Source organism: Sceloporus undulatus, chromosome 3 (assembly GCF_019175285.1).
Source record: "Sceloporus undulatus isolate JIND9_A2432 ecotype Alabama chromosome 3, SceUnd_v1.1, whole genome shotgun sequence".
NCBI lineage: Eukaryota > Metazoa > Chordata > Lepidosauria > Squamata > Phrynosomatidae > Sceloporus > Sceloporus undulatus.
The window spans coordinates 146,350,952-146,373,631 of record NC_056524.1 but is presented as its reverse complement, the minus strand read 5'-3'; the positions used below and the strand labels follow the sequence as shown (position 1 = coordinate 146,373,631).

The window sequence follows — 22,680 nt, the reverse complement described above, 5'->3', positions numbered from 1 at the left end:
GATAGATAGATAGATAGATAGATAGATAGATAGATAGATAGATAGATAGATAGATGATAGACAGACAGACAGACAGACAGACAGAGAAACACATTTTAATGTTCAATCAAAATCTACCCTCCTACAATTTAAACCCATTAAACCCATTAGTTCTACCCTCTGGGGCAGCTGAGGACAAGCCTGCACTCTCCTTCTGACAGTTCTGTCTCCATGGTCTTTCTCTTGCTTCAAAAGTATCAGAAAAATCCTTTTTTCATTGTTCCCTGCTTGCCTAGCCAGTCTCAGCTCATTCTAAACTTTAGTTTTCCTTATACCATTCCTGCAAATGTGGGGTACATGTCTGTACTCTTCCTTAGTGATTGGCCCTTCTTTCTAAATTTTCTACATGCTCTTTTTATTTTCCCTTTTTCCTTGAGTTTACTGAGCAGCCACATTGGCTTTTTCAGGTGTTTTCTTTTCTTCTTCCATGGAAAATGTTTATGATTGTGTTTTTAGCCATTCCTTCTTCATGAAATCCCACACTGCTGAGTTTCTTTTTCCTTTAGCGTCTCTAGCCATGGAATTCTACCCAGTATCACCCTTGGCTTGATAAAACCCATCTTTCCTGAAATCTGAGGTTTGTGTTTGACCATTTTCTCCTTTGACCCGTTCTACAATCACAACATGGTCAGTATATCCTAAAGTACCAACTGCTTTGATTCCAGTGACTAACTCTTCCCTGTTGGTTAGGATTCAGTTCAGGACTGCTGATCCCCTTGTTCTTTCTTCCACCTTCTGAAAGAGGAAATTTATCTGCAAGGCACATCAGGAATTCATTGCACAGCCTATCGTCAGAGTTAGACTCTTAGTAGATATCAGGACATCTGGTATTCTCCATAGCTACCACTTTTGTATCATGGAAAGGTGAGTAGACTAGTGGTTTGGAGTGGCCTCTGGCCACTCCAGCCCCAGCCAGGCCCTGATTGGCATGGGACCACAGCAACCAGATGGTCTGCTCTAAAAGCAGGTCGCTGCCACAGTCCTGAACAGGCCACCGGCAAAGAGCAGACTTTCCCCGCACTTTCTGCCGGTGTCCTGAGGCCTCCTTGGGCAGCTTCAGAACAGCTTCTGGTTGCTCCAGGGTTATGTGTCATCTGTACACCCCACCCAACCCCCAAATCAGCCAGAAGCTGAACTTTTTGACCCATCTGTTTTGGACCTGGGATACAGTAATTTTTGGCCCATCTGTTTCAGTCCTGAGATCTATAGTAGACTTCTACCACGATCCTGCTTTTATTTCTTTCTCCATTTATTTTACCCAAATTCCCTTAAATGGTCCACTCTGATAATTCTCATGGATTTATGTACAAGTGGAATTGTCTTTGGCATATAATGCTACTCCACCTCCTTTTCTGCCACATCTATGCTCTTTGAATAGGTTATATTCTTCAGTTGTTATAGTCCAGTCATTGGAATCATCCCACCAAGTCTCCGTTATAACAAAAAGTCGTATTTTCCTTCCTGCACAAGGACATCAAACTCATTTTGTTTATTTCCCAAAATGTGTGCATTGCTGTATTGGCATCTGAAGGCTTGTTTATTTTTAGTGTAGTGTCAGTTTCACTGTGGATCCCATTCTTTCCCTCAGCTTTTCTTCTAGAATTCACATCTTTGTATTTTGAACTTGCTTTTGAACTATCACCTCCAACCCACCAAAGATTTAGTTTAATGCTCTCTTGATCAGACTTGCCATGCTACTACCAAAGACACTCTTCACAGTCTTTGTGAAGTGCAGCCCATCTATAGCCAATAGTCCTCTGTCTAAGGAGTGAAGACTATAGTTCCAGAAGGTAAATTTCTCCTGTCTACACCACCAGTAATTCATTTTTAGTGTCTTCCTGTCTCTGTGTAGTCTCCTCTATTCTTCACTGGCAGAATTGCCAAAAATGCCACATGCCTCAAAACCCTTCTTCTTCCTGCCCAGGGCTTCATAGTTCAAGGTGATCTGCTCAGAGATATTTTTAGATGTGTCATTGTGTGAATAAGGGAGAAAGGGGTACTGATCTGAGTTCCTGATGAGTTTTGGCAAGTTGTCAGTGATATTCCAGATACAAGAGCCAGGAAGACAGCACACCTCCTGTTTCATTTTTTCAGACTGGCACACAGGTGCTTCTGCACCCCCCAGTAATGAGTCCCCAACTACCAGCTCCTTTCTTTTTCTTGGCATGTAGCATGCCTTGTTGGTGGTCTCTTGTTTAAGCTTCTTCACTGCTGCTATTCTCATGAAGATGTAGGGAGGATTTTCTTACTAGGAGCAGTTTTGAATCCCTTATTTATAGAATCATAGAATCATAGAGTTGGAAGAGACCAGTAAGGCCATCCAGTCCAACCCCCTGCCATGCAGGAAATCCAAATCAAAGCATCCCTGACAGATGGCCATCCAGCCTCTGTTTAAAGACCTCCAAGGAGGGAGACTCTATCACCCTCCGAGGGAGTGCATTCCACTGTCGAACAGCCCTTACTGTCAGGAAGTTCCTCCTAATGTTCAGGTGGAATCTCTTTTCCTGTAGCTTGCATCCATTGTTCCGGGTCCTGTTCTCTGGAGCAGTAGAAAACAAGCTTGCTCCCTCTTCAACATGACATCCTTTCAAATATTTATACAGGGCTATCATATCACCTCTTAACCTTCTTTTCTCCAGGCTAAACATCCCCAGCTCCCTAAGTCGTTCCTCATAGGTCTGCTCCTGACAATTACTGGTGTCCAGGGTGTTTCCTCACTGTTACAGGCCTCTTCAATTTCCTTGGTGATTTCTTCCAGTTGGTTCTGTAGGAACAATTCTTCCTGTGTCCTGTCCAGGAAGACTTTATGTTCTCTGATGTGTTGAAGGGGCTTTTTGACCTTCTTTTCCAAGAGACTACCACTCTAACACTTGCTGCAGATGTAGATGATGAGGTTTTCTAGCAAGAAGACAAACATTGCACATACATTGTGGCACACAACCATAAATCCTTCTGCCTTCATCACTATAGTAATTTCTCCTTCCTTGTTGTTCAGTCAGCCCTCTTTATACACCAATTTTTTATCCACAGATTCAAGCATCCATGGCTTGAAAATATATATTTTTTTAAGTATAAATTCCAAACTTGATTTTCCATTTTTTATATGGGAAACCATTTTGCTCTGCCATTATATTTAATGGGACTTCAGCATTCACGGATTTTATTATCCACGGGAGATCCTGGAACCAAACACTAGCAGATAACAAGGTCCCACTGTAATATCTACATGGGATATAAGAGTTTCATCTCACCATCCACTGGCTCAAAAGTTTGCTGCTGCTCTCAGCCCAGCTGCTTTTTTGCTCACAGCAATTTATGGAAAATCTAATGGGAAGAGGTATGCAGATGAGCTGCTACTCTCTTAGGGTGAAAGCTTGCTGCTCTCCCAACCTGGCTGATTTTCTGTTTACTCACAAAGACTTCAGCAAAACTGAATGGGGAAAAGATATGCAGATGAGTTGCTACTCTCCCAGTTTTGCCTTTACAAAAAGGCCTGTCTTAATTCTTGGATGGGAAGAGGAAGTCATTTGAATGTAATTGTTTGTTTTTTGTTTAGATTTTTATATGTCAGGTGTTGGGGTGTCCTATTGCTTTGTTTATATTTTGAAATATGTGTGGTTCCTCTGGCTTTACTTCGCAAACGAAGATTCAGGAAGGACTCATCCCGCACTTTCTACAAGTGTGTTGATGACTAAAAAGGCCAATCCGAGATAAACAAGTCCAGTTGCAGAAAGCACAGCAGAAAGTCTCCTTGGGTGATGTTTCCGGGTTGTGGTTCTTTCTGCGTTGTCATTTCTCTTCGAGACTCGTTCGCCGTGAGCTTTCAAAAAAGGCTGCAAGCATTGTGGATAGTGCGTCTCCATGCCTCCCGATGTGAGGCTAGGGCGGACCATTGTTGGTGATCAATTTGGCCAAGCCTGAGATGTTGTTTCAGGGAGTCCTTGTATCTCTTCTTTGGAGCGCCCCTCTTACACTGACCTGTGGCGAGTTCACCGTAGAATACTATTTTTGGGAGGCGATGGTCCTTCATCCTAGAAATGTGTCCTGCCCAGCTCAGCTGCGTCCTCAATAGCATGGCCTCAATGCTGGTGATGCCTGCTTGCTCAAGGACAACAACATCTGTCACATAGTCAGTCCAGTGTATATTTAGAATTGTGCGTAAACAGCACTGATGTGTGTGGTAGTTATATGTTGAATAAAGATATTTATTTATTTATTTATTTATTTATTTATTTATTTTAAAGGCCTGTCTTAGTTCTAATTGCCCCCACAACTCTTAGAAGGTGTTTGGAAGCATTTTGAGGTGATTTATTTTATTGTATTTAATTTGGGGGGGGGGGAAACAGTTTGAAACCAGGGGAGAAGGGAATGGGGACAACATAAACAGTACTGTAGCCACATGTGACCCACAGTTTGCTTGCATGTGTTATAAAGGCGAACATACCCAAGCCTGTAATCCATGTTGCAAAACACCATAATCTCTGTTTAAAATTAGAAAGTGCTTTACAAAGGCTAAAAACAAGATGAGCCATGTTCTAAATAAAAGGTTAGATTTAACTGCAATTCCAAAGATTTGGAACCTGCTCTCCATCCAGAGCAGGCTGAATAATGCCTTCTCAATCAGACAGACAATCTCTATCCATCTTACTAGCTTTCCTTCTCACTGATCCCTGACAGCTATTCAACATCATTTTATCTAACTCCATTAAAGATCTGAATGATAACAGAATACTAGTGATGCTTCACATCACCTCTGGAAAACCCAAGAACTCTGTGTGAAACCCACAGCACAAGTTCTGTAGTCCAGAGGAGTGATAACCCAGCACCACATCTTGAACTGACATTAGATTAAAGTGGATGCCAGTACCATCATTTCCCACCCCATTCACTTGTAAAGTCACCAGACCACAGGAGTCAAAACAATTGTAAATGTAGTAAGGCATCTGAGCCTCAGTCACCTGAGCATCATTTGAACCTGTAAGAGTTTAACCTTTCCTTGGAGGACTACTGCAGGTGTGGACAAGACTTTTATTGACAATATTAAAATAGTAAATCCTCAAATATAAATATTTTGCTAAAATAAGCCCCTGCTTATCAGAGTGGAGATTGGTCAAGGAGTCCTACAATTCATATCAGATACAAATAAAAACAGTTACATTTAAACTTCCATGTACTTTTCTCTTTTCCTGTTCTACTATCTCTTCTATATAGTGCTGTTTTCACTGACATCCTACTGTCTAACTGCTTGGCAATGACAATGCTAAACAAATTTTCCTGATCTTCCTCAGCAAACCATCAGTAATCAGATTTCAGATTTCATTCAGGAATGCACGGATTCTGCATGCCTGATTACTGTGTGAAAGGAAGGCCTCTTTTTGAAAAGGTTTGTGTGTACCCACATGCAACTCTCTTTTCTGCCTGACTGTAGAGCAGAACACCTTATCTTACCACCAACTGTATGCTATGCCTTTGATTACTCTGTTCAGTGGCACTTCTGGCTTGAGTAATGCCCAGTGCAAATGAATTTTGTTACTTAATCTCTCTTTTGTGTGTGCTAATTGCAGTAAGAAAATGTGCCAGAGCAACTTCTTATGCTTGTGCATTGTACTACATATGTCTCTGGTTTGTTTTAAATTGCAAAGAAACTATCTACCAATTGTAAAGATGTATCTACAGATACATCTTACTCCTACGTAATAATGACATCCACACTTATTTGTTTTAGGATCTCTGCCCTCAGCTTTATGAAGCACCCAGAACCAGCAGTGGCACAGAATGCTATGGCTCCTTAACAGTGGCCAGCAAGCCTTCCTCTGCTTACCCCTCCACCACAATCGTCAATCCCACCATTGTACTTTTGCAGCACAACAGAGGTAAGGATACAAACCTAAAATATTTCTTCTTTCAGGTTAACATTTTTTGCTATGTCCATTATATCTAACTAGGTAGTTGCCATGATGGGAATAAGATGAGTTGGAGAGAAAAAAACAACCAATGATGATTACTGAGAGTAGCTCCATTATACAAGAAAAAGTGGGAAAGGTCTGTGTCTGCTCTGACTCATGGCAATAGTGGGCCTCAGTCTCTGCGGTGTCTCTTTCAGCAAGGCTACACTAAGAGGAAAAGGTCTCTTCTTTTCTTTACTTTAACAACCTTCAGTGATCATTTCAGCAGCATTGGAATCAGTAGACAGTGCTCTTTCTTCATGATCTAGGAGCTGTCTACAGTGTTGAAATACTCTTCATTCACCCCTGGCCAAGCATACAAAGTACAGTTTATTCTGGGGCAGCTGCAGGGTTTTTGTCAGGAGGTTCCTCCTAAGGTTGAAGTGGAATCTCTTTTCCTTTCTTGCATCCATTGTTCTGGGTCCTATTCTCTGAAGCAGCAGAAAACAAGCTTGCTTCCTCCTCAGTATGACACCCCCTTCAAATGCTTAAACGGAGCCATCATATCACTTCTTAACTTTCTCTTCTCCAGGCTAAACATACCCAACTCCCTAAATCTCTCCTTATAGGGCAGAGACATAGGCAGGATACAGACCGCCCCTTTGGAGCGGCCTGCACCCGCCCTTTTCCCTGACGGATCAGGGCCTCAGTGGCCACAGCAGCAGCCTCGGAGGCCCCAATCCACCAGTTTTCCAGGCCTTGGGGAAGTGGCAAAACGCCACTTCCCTGCGGCCTGGAAAGAGGTGTCCTTGGGGCTTCATGCCCCAAGGACACCCTGACAGTGGCAGGGAGAGAGAGAAAGGGGTCACTCAGCCCCTTTCCCTTCTGTATCACTGGCACGGCCATGTAAAGGCTGCACCAGCGATACGCACGGCAGAAGGAGCTCTGTTTCGGAGCTCCTTTCGGCGCCGTTGAAAGGGCACCACAAGCGCCCTGTAGTGGTGCCAGCTCATAATGGCCGTGCCGCACCATTTGGACGCAACACAGCCATCACGTCAAAATGGCAGCGCCCATCTGTACAGGGTGCTGCCATTTTGACGTACAGAGTACGTGCTAGGGTTAGGGAGTGTCTGTAAAGGATGCTCTGAGGCAATCCTAACACATACTCAGTACATGCTAAAAGGTCCATCTGGACAGCGCCATAGTCCCTTAAGTATCTCCTCTTTTACAGACCCTTCACCATTTTGGTTGCCCTCCTTTGGACATGCTCCAGCTTGTCAACATCCTTTTTGAATTGTGGTGTCCAGAACTGGACACAGTATTCCAGGTGGGGCCTGATCAAAGCTGAATAGAGTGGCACTATTACTTCCCTTGACCTAGACTCTATATTTCTGTTGATGTAGCCCAGAATCCCATTGGCCTTTTTAGCAGCCTCACCACACTGTTGACTCATGTTCAACTTGTGGTCTACTTGGACTTCTAGATCCTTTTCACATTTTTGCCAAGCCAGGTATGCCCCACGTATGTGTTTAGGGTTTGTTTGTTTTTGCCCTAAGAGCAGTACCTTACATTTCTCCCTGTTGAAATTAATTTTGTTACTTTTGGCCCAGCTTTCCAATCTATTAAGGTCATGTTGAATTTTGCTCCTCTCCTCTGGGGTATTAGCTGCTTCTCCTAATTTGTTATCATCTGCAAATTCAATAAGCATGCCCTCTGTTCTTTCATCCAAGTCATTGATAAAGATGTTGAATAAGGCTGGGCCCAGGACAGAACCCTGTGGCACCCCACTGGTCACTTCTCTCCAAGATGAAGAGGAGCCATAGCTGAGCATCCTTTGGGTTCGGCTGGTCAATCAATTACTAATCCACCTAACAGTTGCATTGTCCAGCCTACATTTCACTAGCTTGTTTGCATAGGGGACCTTGTCAAAGGCCTTACTGAAATCAACATATGCTATGTCTTTCATCTAGCATTCCTTTCATCTAGCAAGATGGTAATTTTACCAAAAATGAGATCAGATTAGTCTGGCATAACTTGTTTTTAAGAAAGCCACATTGGCTTTTTGTGATTTTGGCATTTTCTTCTAAATGTTTGCAGACTCTATGTTTGATAAGCTGCTCTGGAATCTTTCCTGGTGCTGATGTCAGACTAACTGAGTGATAATTGTTGGGATCCTCTCTCCCCCCCTTTTTTGAAGATGTGAATGATGTTTGCTCTCCTCCAGTCTAATGAGACTTTTCCTGTTCTCCAGGAGTTCTCAAAGATTTTTGCCAGGCAGTAATTATTGCCAGGCAGTAACTAAATTTTGTCCTGCAGCTTTTGCACATGCTTCAGCAAATGATCACTCTAACTAGGCTGCCTAACACTCTCCCAGAGTGCCTAGAGCTCTCCCGACTCCTCCAGTATCCAGTTTGGCAGGATTGCCTCTGGCCATCATCCTGCTCTTTGGAACAACATGTGCACAAACCTCTATGTCTGACCAAAATTCTGGATATGGGCTAAGTGCACCAATCCCAAACATTTGTCCAATTGTTGTTGTTTGGAAAAAAAATTGCCACTGGAGAATCATCTATTGGCCCCCAAGGAAGGCAAGCAAAGGTAACTGTTCTTTAGTATTGTCAGTATTGCCTGGTTTCCCCTGCACCATCATAGTGCCCTTTGAGCAACAAATGTGCACAGACGCTTGTATCCTTATGATTCTAGTTCTGACCTAAGCTACCTGACAATCAATCCCATTTAAGATTGATTGTTTGAACACACACACACACACACACACACACACACCCCAAACAGTGACCACAAGAATTGGTGTTGTTGTTGTTGATATTGCTTTCATTATTATTGAGGTTGCTGTTATTATTGTTATTATTATCAGTATCAATTATAAACCACACTCCTTTGTTATTGCCTTTGTCAGCAAACGTTTATTTCAGCAAACATTAGCCAAAAGAGCAACAATAAGCTTTATCTCCAAAACAATATATTTCACAGAAGAAATTTAACCCATGACATCCCTGTAGTCCAAAGGTGATTTTCAAGGGCTTTCGGCACTTGCTCCTCCTCCTCCTTTTTGTGATCCTTATTGTGCACCAAGGGAGCCCCCAAACTGTCAAGCATATGCTTCCTCACACAATGTGTTTGCCCTCCAGAAGGTTATCCCTACTTTCACAAATGTTGTGATGAATGACACTGGTTAAAATGACTGGGGACACATTCTCCTAAGCCATCTCTAATAAGGCGTTAGGTATCACCACCTTGCTTTCAGGCTACCAAATGCCCCCTCTACCATGTTTCTTGCTCTATTTAGGCATATATTTTTGGACATCAAGGGAACCCAAGTATAGCTTCATCAACCACCTCTGAATTAGGTAGGCACTGTCTGAAAGAAGTATTGGCCCAACTTGTTGGTCCCTAATTGTGATGATTGGGTTTCCCAGAACAAACACTCCAGCCTCCATTGACTCATAAATGGCAGAGTTCTGGATGATCCTCAAAACATGCTTATTGCATGTGTGCTCTTTTGTCACCCAATCTGCATATCAATAAAGCGAGCAGTGTGAGTCAGTGTACTGGAGCAGAATGTTTTTGTGATTGATAAACTCTCCTCCTTGTGCCACTGGTGATAATAAGCTGGCAGTGGCAGCCATCCATTGCCCCAGCCACTTGTTGAGAACCCAATTAATTGATGCCATCCATGCTCTGTTGACAGTAAAGTGGGAAGGGGGAACACAGAGAAAAGACAATCCATCCATTCATGCAAACAAATTCCAAACAAAATTTGATTAAAAAAAAGAACACACATGCAGTTAACTTTTTTTTGGGGGGGGGCATATATACCCACCTAAGAAAGTGGTGCAAGGCAGGAGAATCAACTCCCTGGGCAGGATGACTTCTGTGACGATATCTGCCATGGTGGATCTTCCAACACTGAAGTGCTATGTAGTGAGTCCATAGAAGCACCTGTTTGCGAGCAGCCATAAAGCAATGGCTATTTGTTGCTCAGATAGAATAGCCCTCTTCATGCAGGTGTATCTCTTCTGGATCTCAGCATGGAGCACTTCCATCAACTTGAAGAAAATCCTTTAAGGCATCCTGAAGTTCCGCAGTCACTGCTCATCAGACCGCACATTCAACATAAACCCATCCCACCACTCGATGCTGGATGGGTACTGTAAGTATCCAACAGTATACCCACCAACAATGAGCCTGCTGCGGCCTATGAGGAATGCTCATGGCTGCTATGCTACCACCAAAGAAGAATTCACAAGCCCCTTATCAGAACAATGGCATGGGAATGGATTAACTCTCCCTTATGCTCTGCTGCTCTCCATGCAGCTTCTTGTCTTCTTCACTCCTACCTGTCAAGCACATCACATGTAGCAACAGTGGTTTGCAGTAAACCAATAGTTGCCAGAAAACCTCCATGGCATTTTCCATAATGACAAAATCCCACGAATGTCAGTAAGAATTTGAATGTGGGGAATCAGACAACAGTTTTCCTGAGTGTTCCAGCCAACCAATGGGAGCACAGGATTGCATGATGGCAAAATCGGGAATACGCACCTTTGATGGACAGGGGAGAAATGTGTAGTGGCTGTGCAATTCAGTTAGTGTTTCTGGACTCCTTGCCCCTTCATTGCCTTTTTTTCTTTTTTCTCTTTTTCAGCTCCATGGTTCTAGGTTTTGATGCTGTGTTTAGCAACATGTCCGAACATCTACAATTATGATATTGTTCTGCTCTTGTGTTCTTTGTGTGCTGTGTTTGACACAAATTGGAATAAAAACTATGGGGAAAATATGTCTCCTCTCACTACTGCACTCAACTTAAAGCACAACTGTGATTATCTAAATTGCTCCTGCTGTATGGGGGACATGCACATTAGAACCAGACCGGGAGGGGGGGGACTCGAGAAGGCTGTATTTGATTATAAAACACTAGTCACTTAGTATGGTCCTGAAGAACAAAGTATTGACTTCAAATCCTATATTAATTCTGAGTGTCCCTTAGACATGAGCATTCATGAGTAACAGAAGTATCCAACATACTAATTCTAATTAGAATGAAAGTAAACTTTTAATAGCGGTTTATGTAGACCAGAGGTTCTTAACAATGCCTGTTCCACACAGGCATAAAGTACGTGCTCTGCGCGTACTAGGGTTAGAAAGGGGCGTCTTTTCCGGATGCCCCTAACCCTAGTATGCACGGAGCGCGTACAAAATGGTGGCACCTGTTCTACACGGGTGCCGCCATCTTGACGTTGCAGACGCCTAGTGTCCGCACATCACGCGGCAGAAGTGATGCTGCGAGTGTTCCATTGGCCACTTGTGGCGCCACTTCTGGGGCACTAAAAGAAGCCGCTTTTTTCAGCTTTTTTTTTTTTTGCTGCACCAAGGAGTTGCGCAGTTTGGCTGCTGGGGCTCCTCGGTGCAGCAAATGACGGCGCCGGCAGACTGCCCGTTTTGGGCGATCTGTAACGCGACATAGTGTCTAATGGGTTTCAAGAGGTCTAAGGACCAAGTGTAAAAAATGTGTAATCCACCCTTTTGATTACTCTGAATATTTTCCTTAATGGTGAATTTTCAGGTAAACATCCAGGCTTTTCAAGTGTTCTTTGTAAGTTTATTCCAAGTTTGTTTATGTGAAAATACTCAATTTAATGCAGTATGATTCTATCATTCTAATAATTTAAGCTATATGAAAAATGTATATATATGGTGGGTTTTTTAAAGAGAGAGTCTGCAATTTTTGTAAAATTCTTGAAGGAGCAGGGCTGAAAAATTGTTTATTTTGATGAAATGATAGTGTTATAGGATCAGATGAGGATCTACAGTTATATTCAGCATGTATTCCTTTGTGCCTGTTGATATCACTGCAACAGGTGTGGGCCTTATTTCTCTATTGTTTTCTCCTTTCTCACAGAACAACAAAAAAGGCTTAGTAGCCTCACAGGTATGATGCCTAAAATATTGCCACTCTTTTCCCTGCTACTGTTCCTCTTGCTGCATCCCTTTAAGAAAGGCACTGTTTGGTTATCAAGTAGAGTACCTTTAGTAAATCCACAACTGAAGAGCTACAACTGAAGAGGCAAAGAAATTACAGTCAATTTACTAACTATGAAGGATTCATGTAATCTTTCCTGAGAATGGGATACACACACACACACACACACACACACATATACATATATTCATTCATTCATTCTTTAAGATTGCTTTGGGTGCATTGGACACAGAAAGGTGAACTTATACATTATAAGGATAAATAATTAGTAGCAAATGTGTCTGATGTGCACTAGAAAAAGTGTGCGATTTCCGGCATACCTGAGTTGGAGATCTACTGTACCCAAACAATTTACACATGCATTGTAGCATAGCTACCTATAGCTGACATTGGCAGCTACACATACTAGGAAGGGCTCTTAAACTGCAGCAAAGCAGTGTGTTCAAGACCAACTTGATATCAAGGACAAAAACCTGAAGGAGTTTTCACCTGCAACTAAACTGGGCACACAGGGTGTCTACTTCCATGTATTGGTTCCTTTTTAAAGCCATCACTTTAAATTAGTATCTATTACATTATTTTACAGGTAACATTAAAAGTAGTAAATCATTTAAATTAAATACCATGGGCCTGCTGTATTGGTAGGTTAGGTATCCACAGATTCAAGTGTTCACAGATTGCCATGCCCCATTTTATTAAATGGCGATGAGTACACACTGAATACTCTGTCATGATTGTGTGCATGTCGCCATTATTGAATAAACCACCCGAGTTTCTTCTCATCTGTAGCAGTGGGGTGGAGGTGAACTGAACCCCTGCATATAAGAAGAGAATATTGTAATACGCTGCTGCGTGAACTACTTAATTTTGTTGTCCTGGAACATTCAGTGGCAATTCCCAGCACCAGTATTTTATACCCATTTATAAGGTGTCATGCGGACTCTATGCCCTGACTCCGCTCCCACGTCGACCTTTAAGGCCGGTCTGCACAGGGCTTATAGCCACCAAATAGATGCAAAAGCAGCATTAAGGGATGCCAACCAGTACTAAGTGAGAATTCACTACTTTGCAGTAGTCTGGAAAGACAGTACATCAGGGTCATGGGTCATAAGACAAAACAAACACCTAGTATTTTTGTGGCAAGCTTTCAACAGTCTGCCCTGTTGACAGAGTCTTCCCTGAGTCTTCCCAATGCTTGCATGCAAAGACTGATCATGATCTTGATTCTCCAGTTGCTTTGGAGCCTATCCACTTTTGCCCTCCAATTCAGCCAGCTCCCAAGGAATATCAAGCTCCCTCTACTTCAGCTAAAGGTGACTGGTTTGGGGCAAAAAACAGGAAACATCCATGTTCATACCCTGCCTTACTTTCAGCCACATTTTTGCTTATCCTACTATAGTGTGGCGTAGTGGTTTGAGTATTGGACTATGACTCTGGGCACCACGGTTCAATTCCTAGCTTGGCCATGAAACCCACTGGGTGACCTTGGGCAAGTCACACTCTCTCAGCTTCAGGGGAAGGCAATGGCAAACTTCATCTGAACAAATCTTGTCAAGAAGAAACATTATAGGTTTCCCTTAGGGTCTCCATAAGTCGTAAATTACTTGATGGCACACAACAAAAAATGAGAATTGAAAGTATCCCTCTTGTAGACCAGCAGAGGGTGGCAAAGAACACTGATTCCACATTAGTGAAATGGAGTTTGCAAAGGAACCATTTCCCTCCCCCCCCCCCCAAAAAAAATATGGTCACGTCCCCTTCCTCCACAAATGCTTCAGTCCCTGTATATCATAGGGATCATGTAAACACAACAACAAGTAAACCAGATATAAATGGCTCTGTGTCCAATATTTTTGCTGAATTTTTCTGGAGTAACCAGGAAAGTCCAGGAGGTGCCCAGGGCAGACAAAACAAAACACCCTCCTTCTCTTGACATGGGATGTAAAGCAGTTTGCAATATAGATTAAAACAAAGTACAGTGAAAAACTATTACAAACACTAATTACTAACAGTTTAAAGCACAATTGTGGGGTAACATGCAGTATATCGGCCACGGGGCTAATACCATAATTCTAGGCAGATGTGGTATAAGCTGAATGGGAATAGGAATAAATAGTTAGCATTAAAAGTGTTAATCTTAGTGGCTCTATAATGGATTTGCTCAAGGTATTCTATGATGAATGCTGGCTCTTTCTGCATGAGCCCTGCCCCGCACTATAATCTTCACTGAAGAAGCATATTGTTCTGATGGGCTTTGGTTATTATAACTGTGTGCATGGTTTTAGTAAGTGCCCCACTGTGCATGCTATGCTTTGATAGTAGTATTACTCCTACTTGGCAAATCTTTGATGAGGCAATTAGTAATACTCTGCATGGAACTCAATCCCAAAACCCTTCAGGAAAAATTTCAGAGGTGGAGATTAAAATATAGCACATTGTAGCACTATATTATGCATTATAACGTTAGAGTAGCTAACAAGCTGTGACTCTGTGTCTTGATTTGTAGGGTGCTTGGAGGTGCAGGGAAGCATAGACCTGTTTATAGATCAGTGATTACAATCAAATCTCAGACTTAAATGAAATACACATAAGCTGCTCGTCTAAAATTTCTTTTTTTATCCAGTCATGTTGTAATTATCCTGTCTTGAAACACTAAGGCTCCTCATCTGTGTTTCGCCAAGATGTTTTGAATTGATTGGTGGTATTTTATAGTAATGTTAGGTGTGTCAAAAATAACACATTTTCTTCATTTACAGAGCCAGTGCAAGATGCACCAGTTCTTGATAAAGTAGATTCCGTACCTATGCAAGAAAAGGTTGGCCAATGGAAAAAACAAACAATAGAAGTTGGAACAGGAGTTACAAAGTGCATAGCTGATTCTTCACTGGATGATATAGGCATTCCATTAAGGGTAAGGAAATCATGAACAGTTTTGTGCTGCATCAGTTCAACTGTGTGTTGTTTTTTAATTTTGGTTGGTCAAGCACAGAAACTGCTTTAAATATCAGTCCTGATACAGTGCTGTCATAGTGTTTTTCATATTGCAGTGAACCTTATGATAGCCAGATTGTGTAAATTATTGGGTATGTTCACCATCATAAAGAACTAAAGGAATCCTAGCTTACTGGAAATGGGAAGCATGCTAATGAACACTGCCCAATTATTTCCCCCTATTATTATTATTATTATTATTATTATTATTATGCTTTATTTATATAGAACCGTAAATTTACATAGTACTGTACATACAATCTTTTTAATTAGATGGTTCCCTGCCATCAGGCTTACAATCTAAAAAGACACGGCACAAAAGGACAAGGGAAAGGTGGTGGGGAAGGGGCTGCTAAACAAACCATAGACCTTCAGTCTGATTTTATTTTATGTTTTTTACTGTGCAATCCAAACCCAGTTACAGCACCAGCTCTGGGTCCTGACAAGCCAGCAAATCATCATCATCATCTTCTTCTTCTTCTTCTTCTTCTTCTTCTTCTTCTTCTTCTTCTTCATCCAGGCAGGGCTTTTCCATCTGAGAGTCAGTCCCAAACTAGACAGTTACAAAAACAATATAAGGCAGTTTGCAAAATTAAAATAATGCAAAAGTTTTTCTTAGGTGATATAAACACTGATAACAATGTGGCAGGTATAGACCTGACTCCTCTAGAACCCTACTCTGATCTTGATTAAGCTTACCTTCACCTTCCAAAGCAACCCTGCTAAAGGTGTGCAGAGTGGCTATGCAGGCCCAGCCATCCACCTTCACCTGCCACTATTGGATTTGCTCAAAGGTGCATGCTGATGTGGTGTTTGGAAGTGCGGTGCTGTTGTTTATCCTTGATTGTCTTGACCCACCTCCATTAGTAAGCTAGCCAATCACCTGTTTGTGAGAGGTACAGAGACCACGAAGAACAACATGTTGCTTACCTGTAACTAGTTCTTCCAGTGGTCATCTGTCCCTTTCACAAACACTCCTGCCTCTTTTCTTATTTCTTTGGGTCTGGCATATATATATATATATATATATATATATATATATATATATATATACACAATCCGGGGGGGGGGGTCTCCACCAAAAGCTACTTAGCTCTGGAATATTTGGTGGATGGATCTGCAGATCCAAAGTTTCTGTTCACTTGAATGTGTTGGCTTTTAAGCCATAGTTCTGATTCCCTGTACTCTAGAACACAAAGGATACAGCTGTATTAAGGTTCTTCCTCTAGTTTCCCATAGTCTACTGAGTAATTACTATGCAAACAAAACATTAAATTAAAGAGGCCTTTAGTTTTCTAGTAGGAAAATGTAGGCATAGTTTTCTTATATTCTTATGTTGCTGTGTTTAAAAATTAGTCCAAAATAGCAGCCCGTTAAAATTGTATGCAAATATTTTGTTCTGTTCCTTTTTTCAATTAGAATACGGACCGATCAAAGGACTGGTACAAGACAATGTTCAAACAAATCCACAGACTGACAAAAGGTACTGTTAACTTATCTCCTTATTTTGTAAAATCCCTATACAGAGATCATTTGGTGTGGATAATCTTAGTAGATATTCTGAGTTACCAGAATTTTAAGAAAAATCCAGATAGAATAAGGACAATTTGCATTTTAAGTTAAGTGTGCAATTATTTAATGTGCTTATTTTTGTTCATTTGGTAGGAGCTGCAGGATGGGATCATCAGGACTGGGATGTAGCATGTGGGAGGAGGATTTTAAATCTTTCCCCACTTCACAGAAATTGTTATTACTTCTAAAAGAATGCAAATTTCCATTGTAGAGCTAATAGCAGCTTTAAGAGGAACTATTTGCATGTGAATTTAAGGGATTGAGGTGGGTGATTAGAGTATATCTGGCCCTATCATGAGAAAGAGTGAAGATGGCAGGTGTGGAGTGGTGTGGAGTGTGCAATAATGTTGACCAATAGCCATTCCTCTTTGTTGGAGAAACTACCTGTGCATTTCAAGCAGGCTGTGTTGCAGTCCCCAAGTGTGGTCACCAGCATTGAAATAAGATGTAATTGCTAGTCTGGTTGACTTCTGTAGGTGGCCTTTGGTAAAGGGGGAGTCTTGTCTTTGGCCTGGGGGGGGATATCCCTTGATCTGGCCCCAAGTTAAAGAGGTGCCTCATGGCCTAATGTTAATCTGAGGTAGGGAAAGTACACTACATAGACCACATGCAACACCTAACCCCACTTTTGCAACCCATGAAGCCTCCCCAAATGGTCTCCCCAAGTTATATGAAAAAAGTATTGTGGCACAATGTTCAGACACAAAAATAGCCTCAAATTGTACCCCAAAGCTTGCAAATGCTGAAATCCTCCTCAACCCACCATATGGCCTCAGAACTCCCCATCCTCTATCAAATATCTTTTACCTCTGTTAATCTTTCAAAAAAGTGACAGGAAGTGACATGACAAAGAGAAAACAAGGTATTTTGACATTCTTGGGTTGGGGTGCTCCCCACTGGGGATGGAAAACTGTTCCCTGCTCCACACAGTTCTCCATCCTTTTTCTAATCCCTTGCTTGCAGCTGTGTTTCAGAGAATAAGAATAAAAAACCATGCATTATAAATGCTATGTGCATTTAATATCAGGTATAGTTTGGTTCATGGAGTTTGTATAATACGTGCCAGAGAATTTGTATACAAGCACTCCATTTGGATTCCCTAGTAGAGCTGTCACTCTGTGAAACAGGCATGTTTCCACACTGTGAGTTGTAGGGACAATCCCTGTTTCATAGCCCTGAGAAACACAATCATTGGATAAAGTGGTCATTTTCCCATGGGTACTAAGCTAGACCTTCTCAGTTCCATTTGTCTGAAATCCAAAGTTGTGGAAACATTCTGGAACTGGGCCACTTTTCCAAATTCCCCTCCATTCTCCCACTTTGCATTCTTCCTTTGCCTGCATCTCAGCAGTCATGCAGTGGGATGTTAGATTAAATGGGTGATTAAGAGAAGAGAAGTTCTGTGAGATATACTACAGAATGAGAGTTAAGTGGAAGGCTAGAGAGTTAGTGCTTTGTGTACGATTGATCTAGATGGGCAACATAAGGCCAAATGTATGTTACCTGCACTTTGGGGAATGTCAGCTTAAATGCAGATTTCAGCATCCATGTGTGAGGAAATACTTGCTGATTTTTCCATCTTTCCTTTCATATCTTTCCTGTCTGTTCTTTCCCCAAATGTGCTCTTTTTGCACAGACCCTCCTGAAGAAAACCCTTATTGCCCTACCTACAAATTCCCTGAACTTCCTGATAACCAGCCCCAAGCCAAAGGTACCATTAGCTTAGTCAGAGTATCTGTTGTTTTGTGTTTGATTTAACCATACTCTTTTTTACCACACTAGTGTTCTCTTGGTAGAATGCTTGACATTTTAGCATGTTTGGATAGTGAGTGTACCGTTTATGCCTCCTTGTATGATGTGAACAGAGACAGAATACTTCCTAACCCATTATTCTGTCTTAAGAGTACTACAAAAACATAATGGTGATAGAATATTGGGAAGTGATTTGCTTCCTCCACTTCATTGTGGCTCTTGTCAATCCCACTGTTCTGTCTCTGCTGCAGAGGAAAATCCTTATTCTCCTACATACCAGTTTCCTGTGTCTACTCCTAGTCCTAAATCTGAAGGTAAATAGTCAAGGTCAACTAACGTTTCCTTTTGCACAGATGCTTCTGCTTTCTCTTTAATCTTCCAACCAGAGTTTTCATAGTTGCCAGTTGCCTTTTGCTTCCTTCTAATGATCTGCTGCTGAGTAATGCCTTGACTGCTAGATTATTTTCCTGACTTTGCCTTGCTGTTTCAGCTTTCTAACAGACTTCTGGCTAGTACCATGGGACTTCAACCTGCTTGTCTTTGTGTGCTCTGTGCAAGCCATGTGTATGCAGTGGTTACTTAGCACATGGGCTCCCAATTCATTGAATGGAATAGGCTGTCCTTATTCCACAAGCTAGTATTATTACAAGATGGGATGGATTATATTGACTGTGGATTTTTGTGGGGTTTTTGTTTGTTTGTTTTTGTTTTGTTTTGGGGTAAGGTTGTAATCCCAAGAAGCAAAACAGATGGCAGACTTGCAGCAATCTCACAGTTTTGTGTAATCACAATTTCTGCCTCTTCCTGGGGCATCTACTTTTCCTACCATATAGCAGGATGAAGGGGGGAAAACACTGAACATGATTTCTGTAGTCATCCACCTTTCTGCTACAGTGCATCTTAAGAAGTAGCATACTATCACATTTGGGCATAATATAATAAAATGTGACATTCCATGCTAGCAACATATAAACTGGGTGCATATGAATTGGCAACAGGAGGTTTGCACATCACAGTAACATTGAGGCAATAGGAAGTCATACACAAATCTCAGTGGGAGTCTCCTTTACAAGATGATATAGAATAACATATAGCACACACTTTGAGTGTTATTCACTGCTAAGCATTATGCTCCAAGCACTTGGCTGAATATAACACTTGTATAAAGACACACACAAACACCCCAGAGACTTAGTATATGATTTGCAGTGGCTGTAAGATTATTCCTATGTACATTTGTTATATTGGTGTCTGGGAGCCATGCTTGACCATGAGTCCAAACAAAGGACTGGGCCATTTGCAGTTGTATGCTGTCTCATAGAGGAAATTTTCTTAGAAGCCTGGGTGTATGGTTTCAAGCAGCCCAGAAGTGATTGTGGGGTGTATGCCACTAATTGCTTCTTCATTTCTGTACATATTTGATATTTTTACCGGTGGCTGCAAAAGGCATAATAATCTTTTGTCTAGATGGAGTGTTTGACTAGATGTACTGATGTGTCATCTCAATGAGGTCATTCCAGAAGAGGTTTAGATTTATAATTCTGGGTGGCTGAAAGCTGATTGTGTGGTGCATACTTCCAGTTACTTATTCATTTATCCACAGTTGGCTATTATTATCAGAAAGGGCCAAACCTGACACTTTGTTAAAGCCTAAAGGAAGCTAAGCTTTAAAAGCAACAATGTTACTTATATTTATCCTTCCCCTCTCCAATAATGAGGACTAGCATCATTACTTCTTTACATCTCAACATTGACAAAATATTTCATTCTCGCTGCAATGAGTAATGTTTGCTCATTATTTCAGAAATTTTTGGCTGTTTTTACTATGGGAGCCAAATTGCCCCAATCCACTTCTGGAATCCAATGCAGGCTGAACTGGGTCACCATCTCCTGCCACCAACACATACACACCAGTAAAAAGATTGTAAGCAAGGTCCTTGAGTCATCTGCGTGTCTTCTTTCAGTGGAAATCCCTGCTTTGGGGTAATACTGAACTTCTTGAAGGTGTTTGTTCTATTCTGTCAGCAAGACTGGTTGCAACAGAACAGTCTAAAATTATTTCAAAATACATGCACATATAACAGCTCAGGTTTATTCACTTATATTGTAAGATGAAAAGGTGCGGGCGGGGCCTGGGCTCTGGCCTGCATCTTGCCCGGAAGTCCTCTCGAGATGCAACACATGCGGTACAAACTTACGCAACTCCAAAGGGGAAAATGCACTCAAACTATACTCAAACTTAAACTGAACGTTAACATATAAACTCTCTCAGGTTTCCTCGGCGTCCTTGCCCCTGCTCACACTCCGGTCTCCACCTTGCTTCTCCAGGAGTTCACGTTTAGCCTTCTCCCAGTCTGCAGGGGCCGGTGCTTGCTTCCAGCGCTCTCCTTTGGGGTCCCACCACTCCCTCTCCAGGGTGCTGCCTTCCTTCTCCCTCCACTTCCCCTCTTTGGGGTACCTGAAGTCTCTGTCTTCCTTGGGGTCCCGAAGTTGTACCTCCACATGCATTTCCAAAGCAAAGATAACTGCACAAGTTAGAACTGATGTACTGCCAGCTGTCATCATTACCATGGCAGAGACATGGGATGCCTCATGTAGGCCTGCCAGACTGAAGGAATTTCTGCCACCCATGCACAACTTTGAGTAGCACCAATATTCTTTTATGATGCAAATGCTAATGATCCCAGGATTGTTATCACCCAGTGTGCCCAACATAAGAGGACAGTTCATGTTTCTGTCCATAACTTTGCATATTAACTGTTGAAGAAGCAGATTTATGGTTTACTTTAAAGATCATGTCCATTTATTTTTGCTGGGTCTAAGACTTTGTGGATCAAAGTGGTGCCATTTTTTCAGGGAGGGTTTTTCACATGTTTGAATGTGCAGAGACAAACTTTGTGAGGCACAAACTGTATCAGTACGGGGGACTTTGGTGGTGTAGCCAAGTGTCAACTTGTGGCATCATGGCAGCTTCTAAGCTGAGGTGCATTGTAGCCTGCAAGCTTCCTGTGGCACCCTGTTTCAGCCCAGTTGGAATCAGGTGCTATATAAACCGGCAAGGACCTGTGTAGTTCTTTTAACCTACTTGTTCTAACCTAGTTCCTTAAACTGAGCAATACGGTGAGCAAGATGCCCTTAGATTTATTCCCTCCTTGATTTGCCACTGAACTGGATCCTTGAATAAAAATCTGCTAACCTCTATACTGTCAACACTGATATACAAGGCTTGTCTTTTAAAGTTTAGATTGGTGTTCTTTTGCAAATTCCAGGCTAGCCTTTGAACTATTCTATACTATTAGAATTCTGTCATCAAGATATATCCTTACTGGAAGATTTATTTTGATACTACAGAGAGGGAGGGACGGAGGGAGAGCTGCTCAGTCCAACATAAAGCCCTTACCGCTATTAAAATCAGCTCCCATTCACTAGAACAGGAGATGGAGTTGTATCCTTGCAGTGTGAGAAGAAAATATAAATTTACTATTGCAATTAAGGATCTGTGGCTGTAAAGCAAATGTATTTTAAGAAATGGAAGTATTGCAATAATTTCCAAGAATTCTGGATTATCATGAACAAGCATGTTAGTGTGTGCATGCTGTTCAGTTGCTTCTGCTTGCTTTTCCTGACACTATGAGTGGCTAAACAAACTGTGAAAACCACGTCATCACATCTAACTCAGGATCTCTTGATCCTGCAACTTGACCATTTAGAGGAAGCCAGAATTTTTTTGTCAGTTCTGTCTTACCATGATGTTCAGGTGTAACTGTTGCCTAACCAGGCCTCACCGTAATCTTGTTGTGGTGTTAAAGTACCTGCCAAAGATTCCTGGTTCCTAACTTTGCCTCCCTTTCATCTGTGCTACAAGTTTTCAAACAAATGCTTGCTTGAACCAAGTAGGGAATGGAAAGAATTTTTGAAAATATTTGGAAAATGTTCAAGAGTAGGTTTCTCAAATATTAGAAATCATGAGGAGGAGAATCCTGGACTGATGAGTATCTTCATAGTTCAGGACTTGTTCTGTCCAAACCTTACACATAGCTCTTCTGAGCACAAAATAGCATTTTCAACATAGAGAATAATATTTCTGTGCAGGAAACAGAATTTTCGCTGCATAAAATAGTATTTGCGCATAGCAATGTTTTCTGTGCAGAAATTACTGCTTCTTGCACCAAAAATAGTTTTCTGTGCAAAATAATAAATTTTTTGCCCAGAATAAGTTTCCAGTTGCGAACAGTTGGGGACTTGGAAAACTGCAATTTTTGAAGACATTTTCACAGTGCAAAGAAAATAGCTAAAATTACTCATTGCTTCCTTCAAGAATGAAATTAACAAAGAATTACATTCCTACAACCAAGTGCAGTAAAATTTGCAGGTGGTGGTGGGTGGGGAGTCCTATTTAGGCATTCAAATAATAATGCATATTGAGCACATATAGAAAGA

General features: G+C 41.6%; 1 protein-coding gene across 21 annotated transcripts in view; it reads left to right on the top strand.

The window, feature by feature from the left end:
• Positions 1-22,680, top strand: part of SORBS1 (sorbin and SH3 domain containing 1) — a 204,043-nt gene that overhangs the window by 89,718 nt on the left and 91,645 nt on the right. For 15 of the 21 annotated variants that reach the window (XM_042457340.1, XM_042457338.1, XM_042457337.1 and 12 more), the window contains 6 exons: positions 5,765-5,912; positions 11,845-11,874; positions 14,682-14,836; positions 16,336-16,399; positions 18,125-18,199; positions 18,492-18,554. In XM_042457340.1, the coding sequence (XP_042313274.1) occupies positions 5,765-5,912; positions 11,845-11,874; positions 14,682-14,836; positions 16,336-16,399; positions 18,125-18,199; positions 18,492-18,554 (535 nt within the window). The remainder of the gene's footprint in view (positions 1-5,764; positions 5,913-11,844; positions 11,875-14,681; positions 14,837-16,335; positions 16,400-18,124; positions 18,200-18,491; positions 18,555-22,680) is intronic. The other 6 variants (XM_042457351.1, XM_042457347.1, XM_042457349.1 and 3 more) reach the window with 2 other exon arrangements.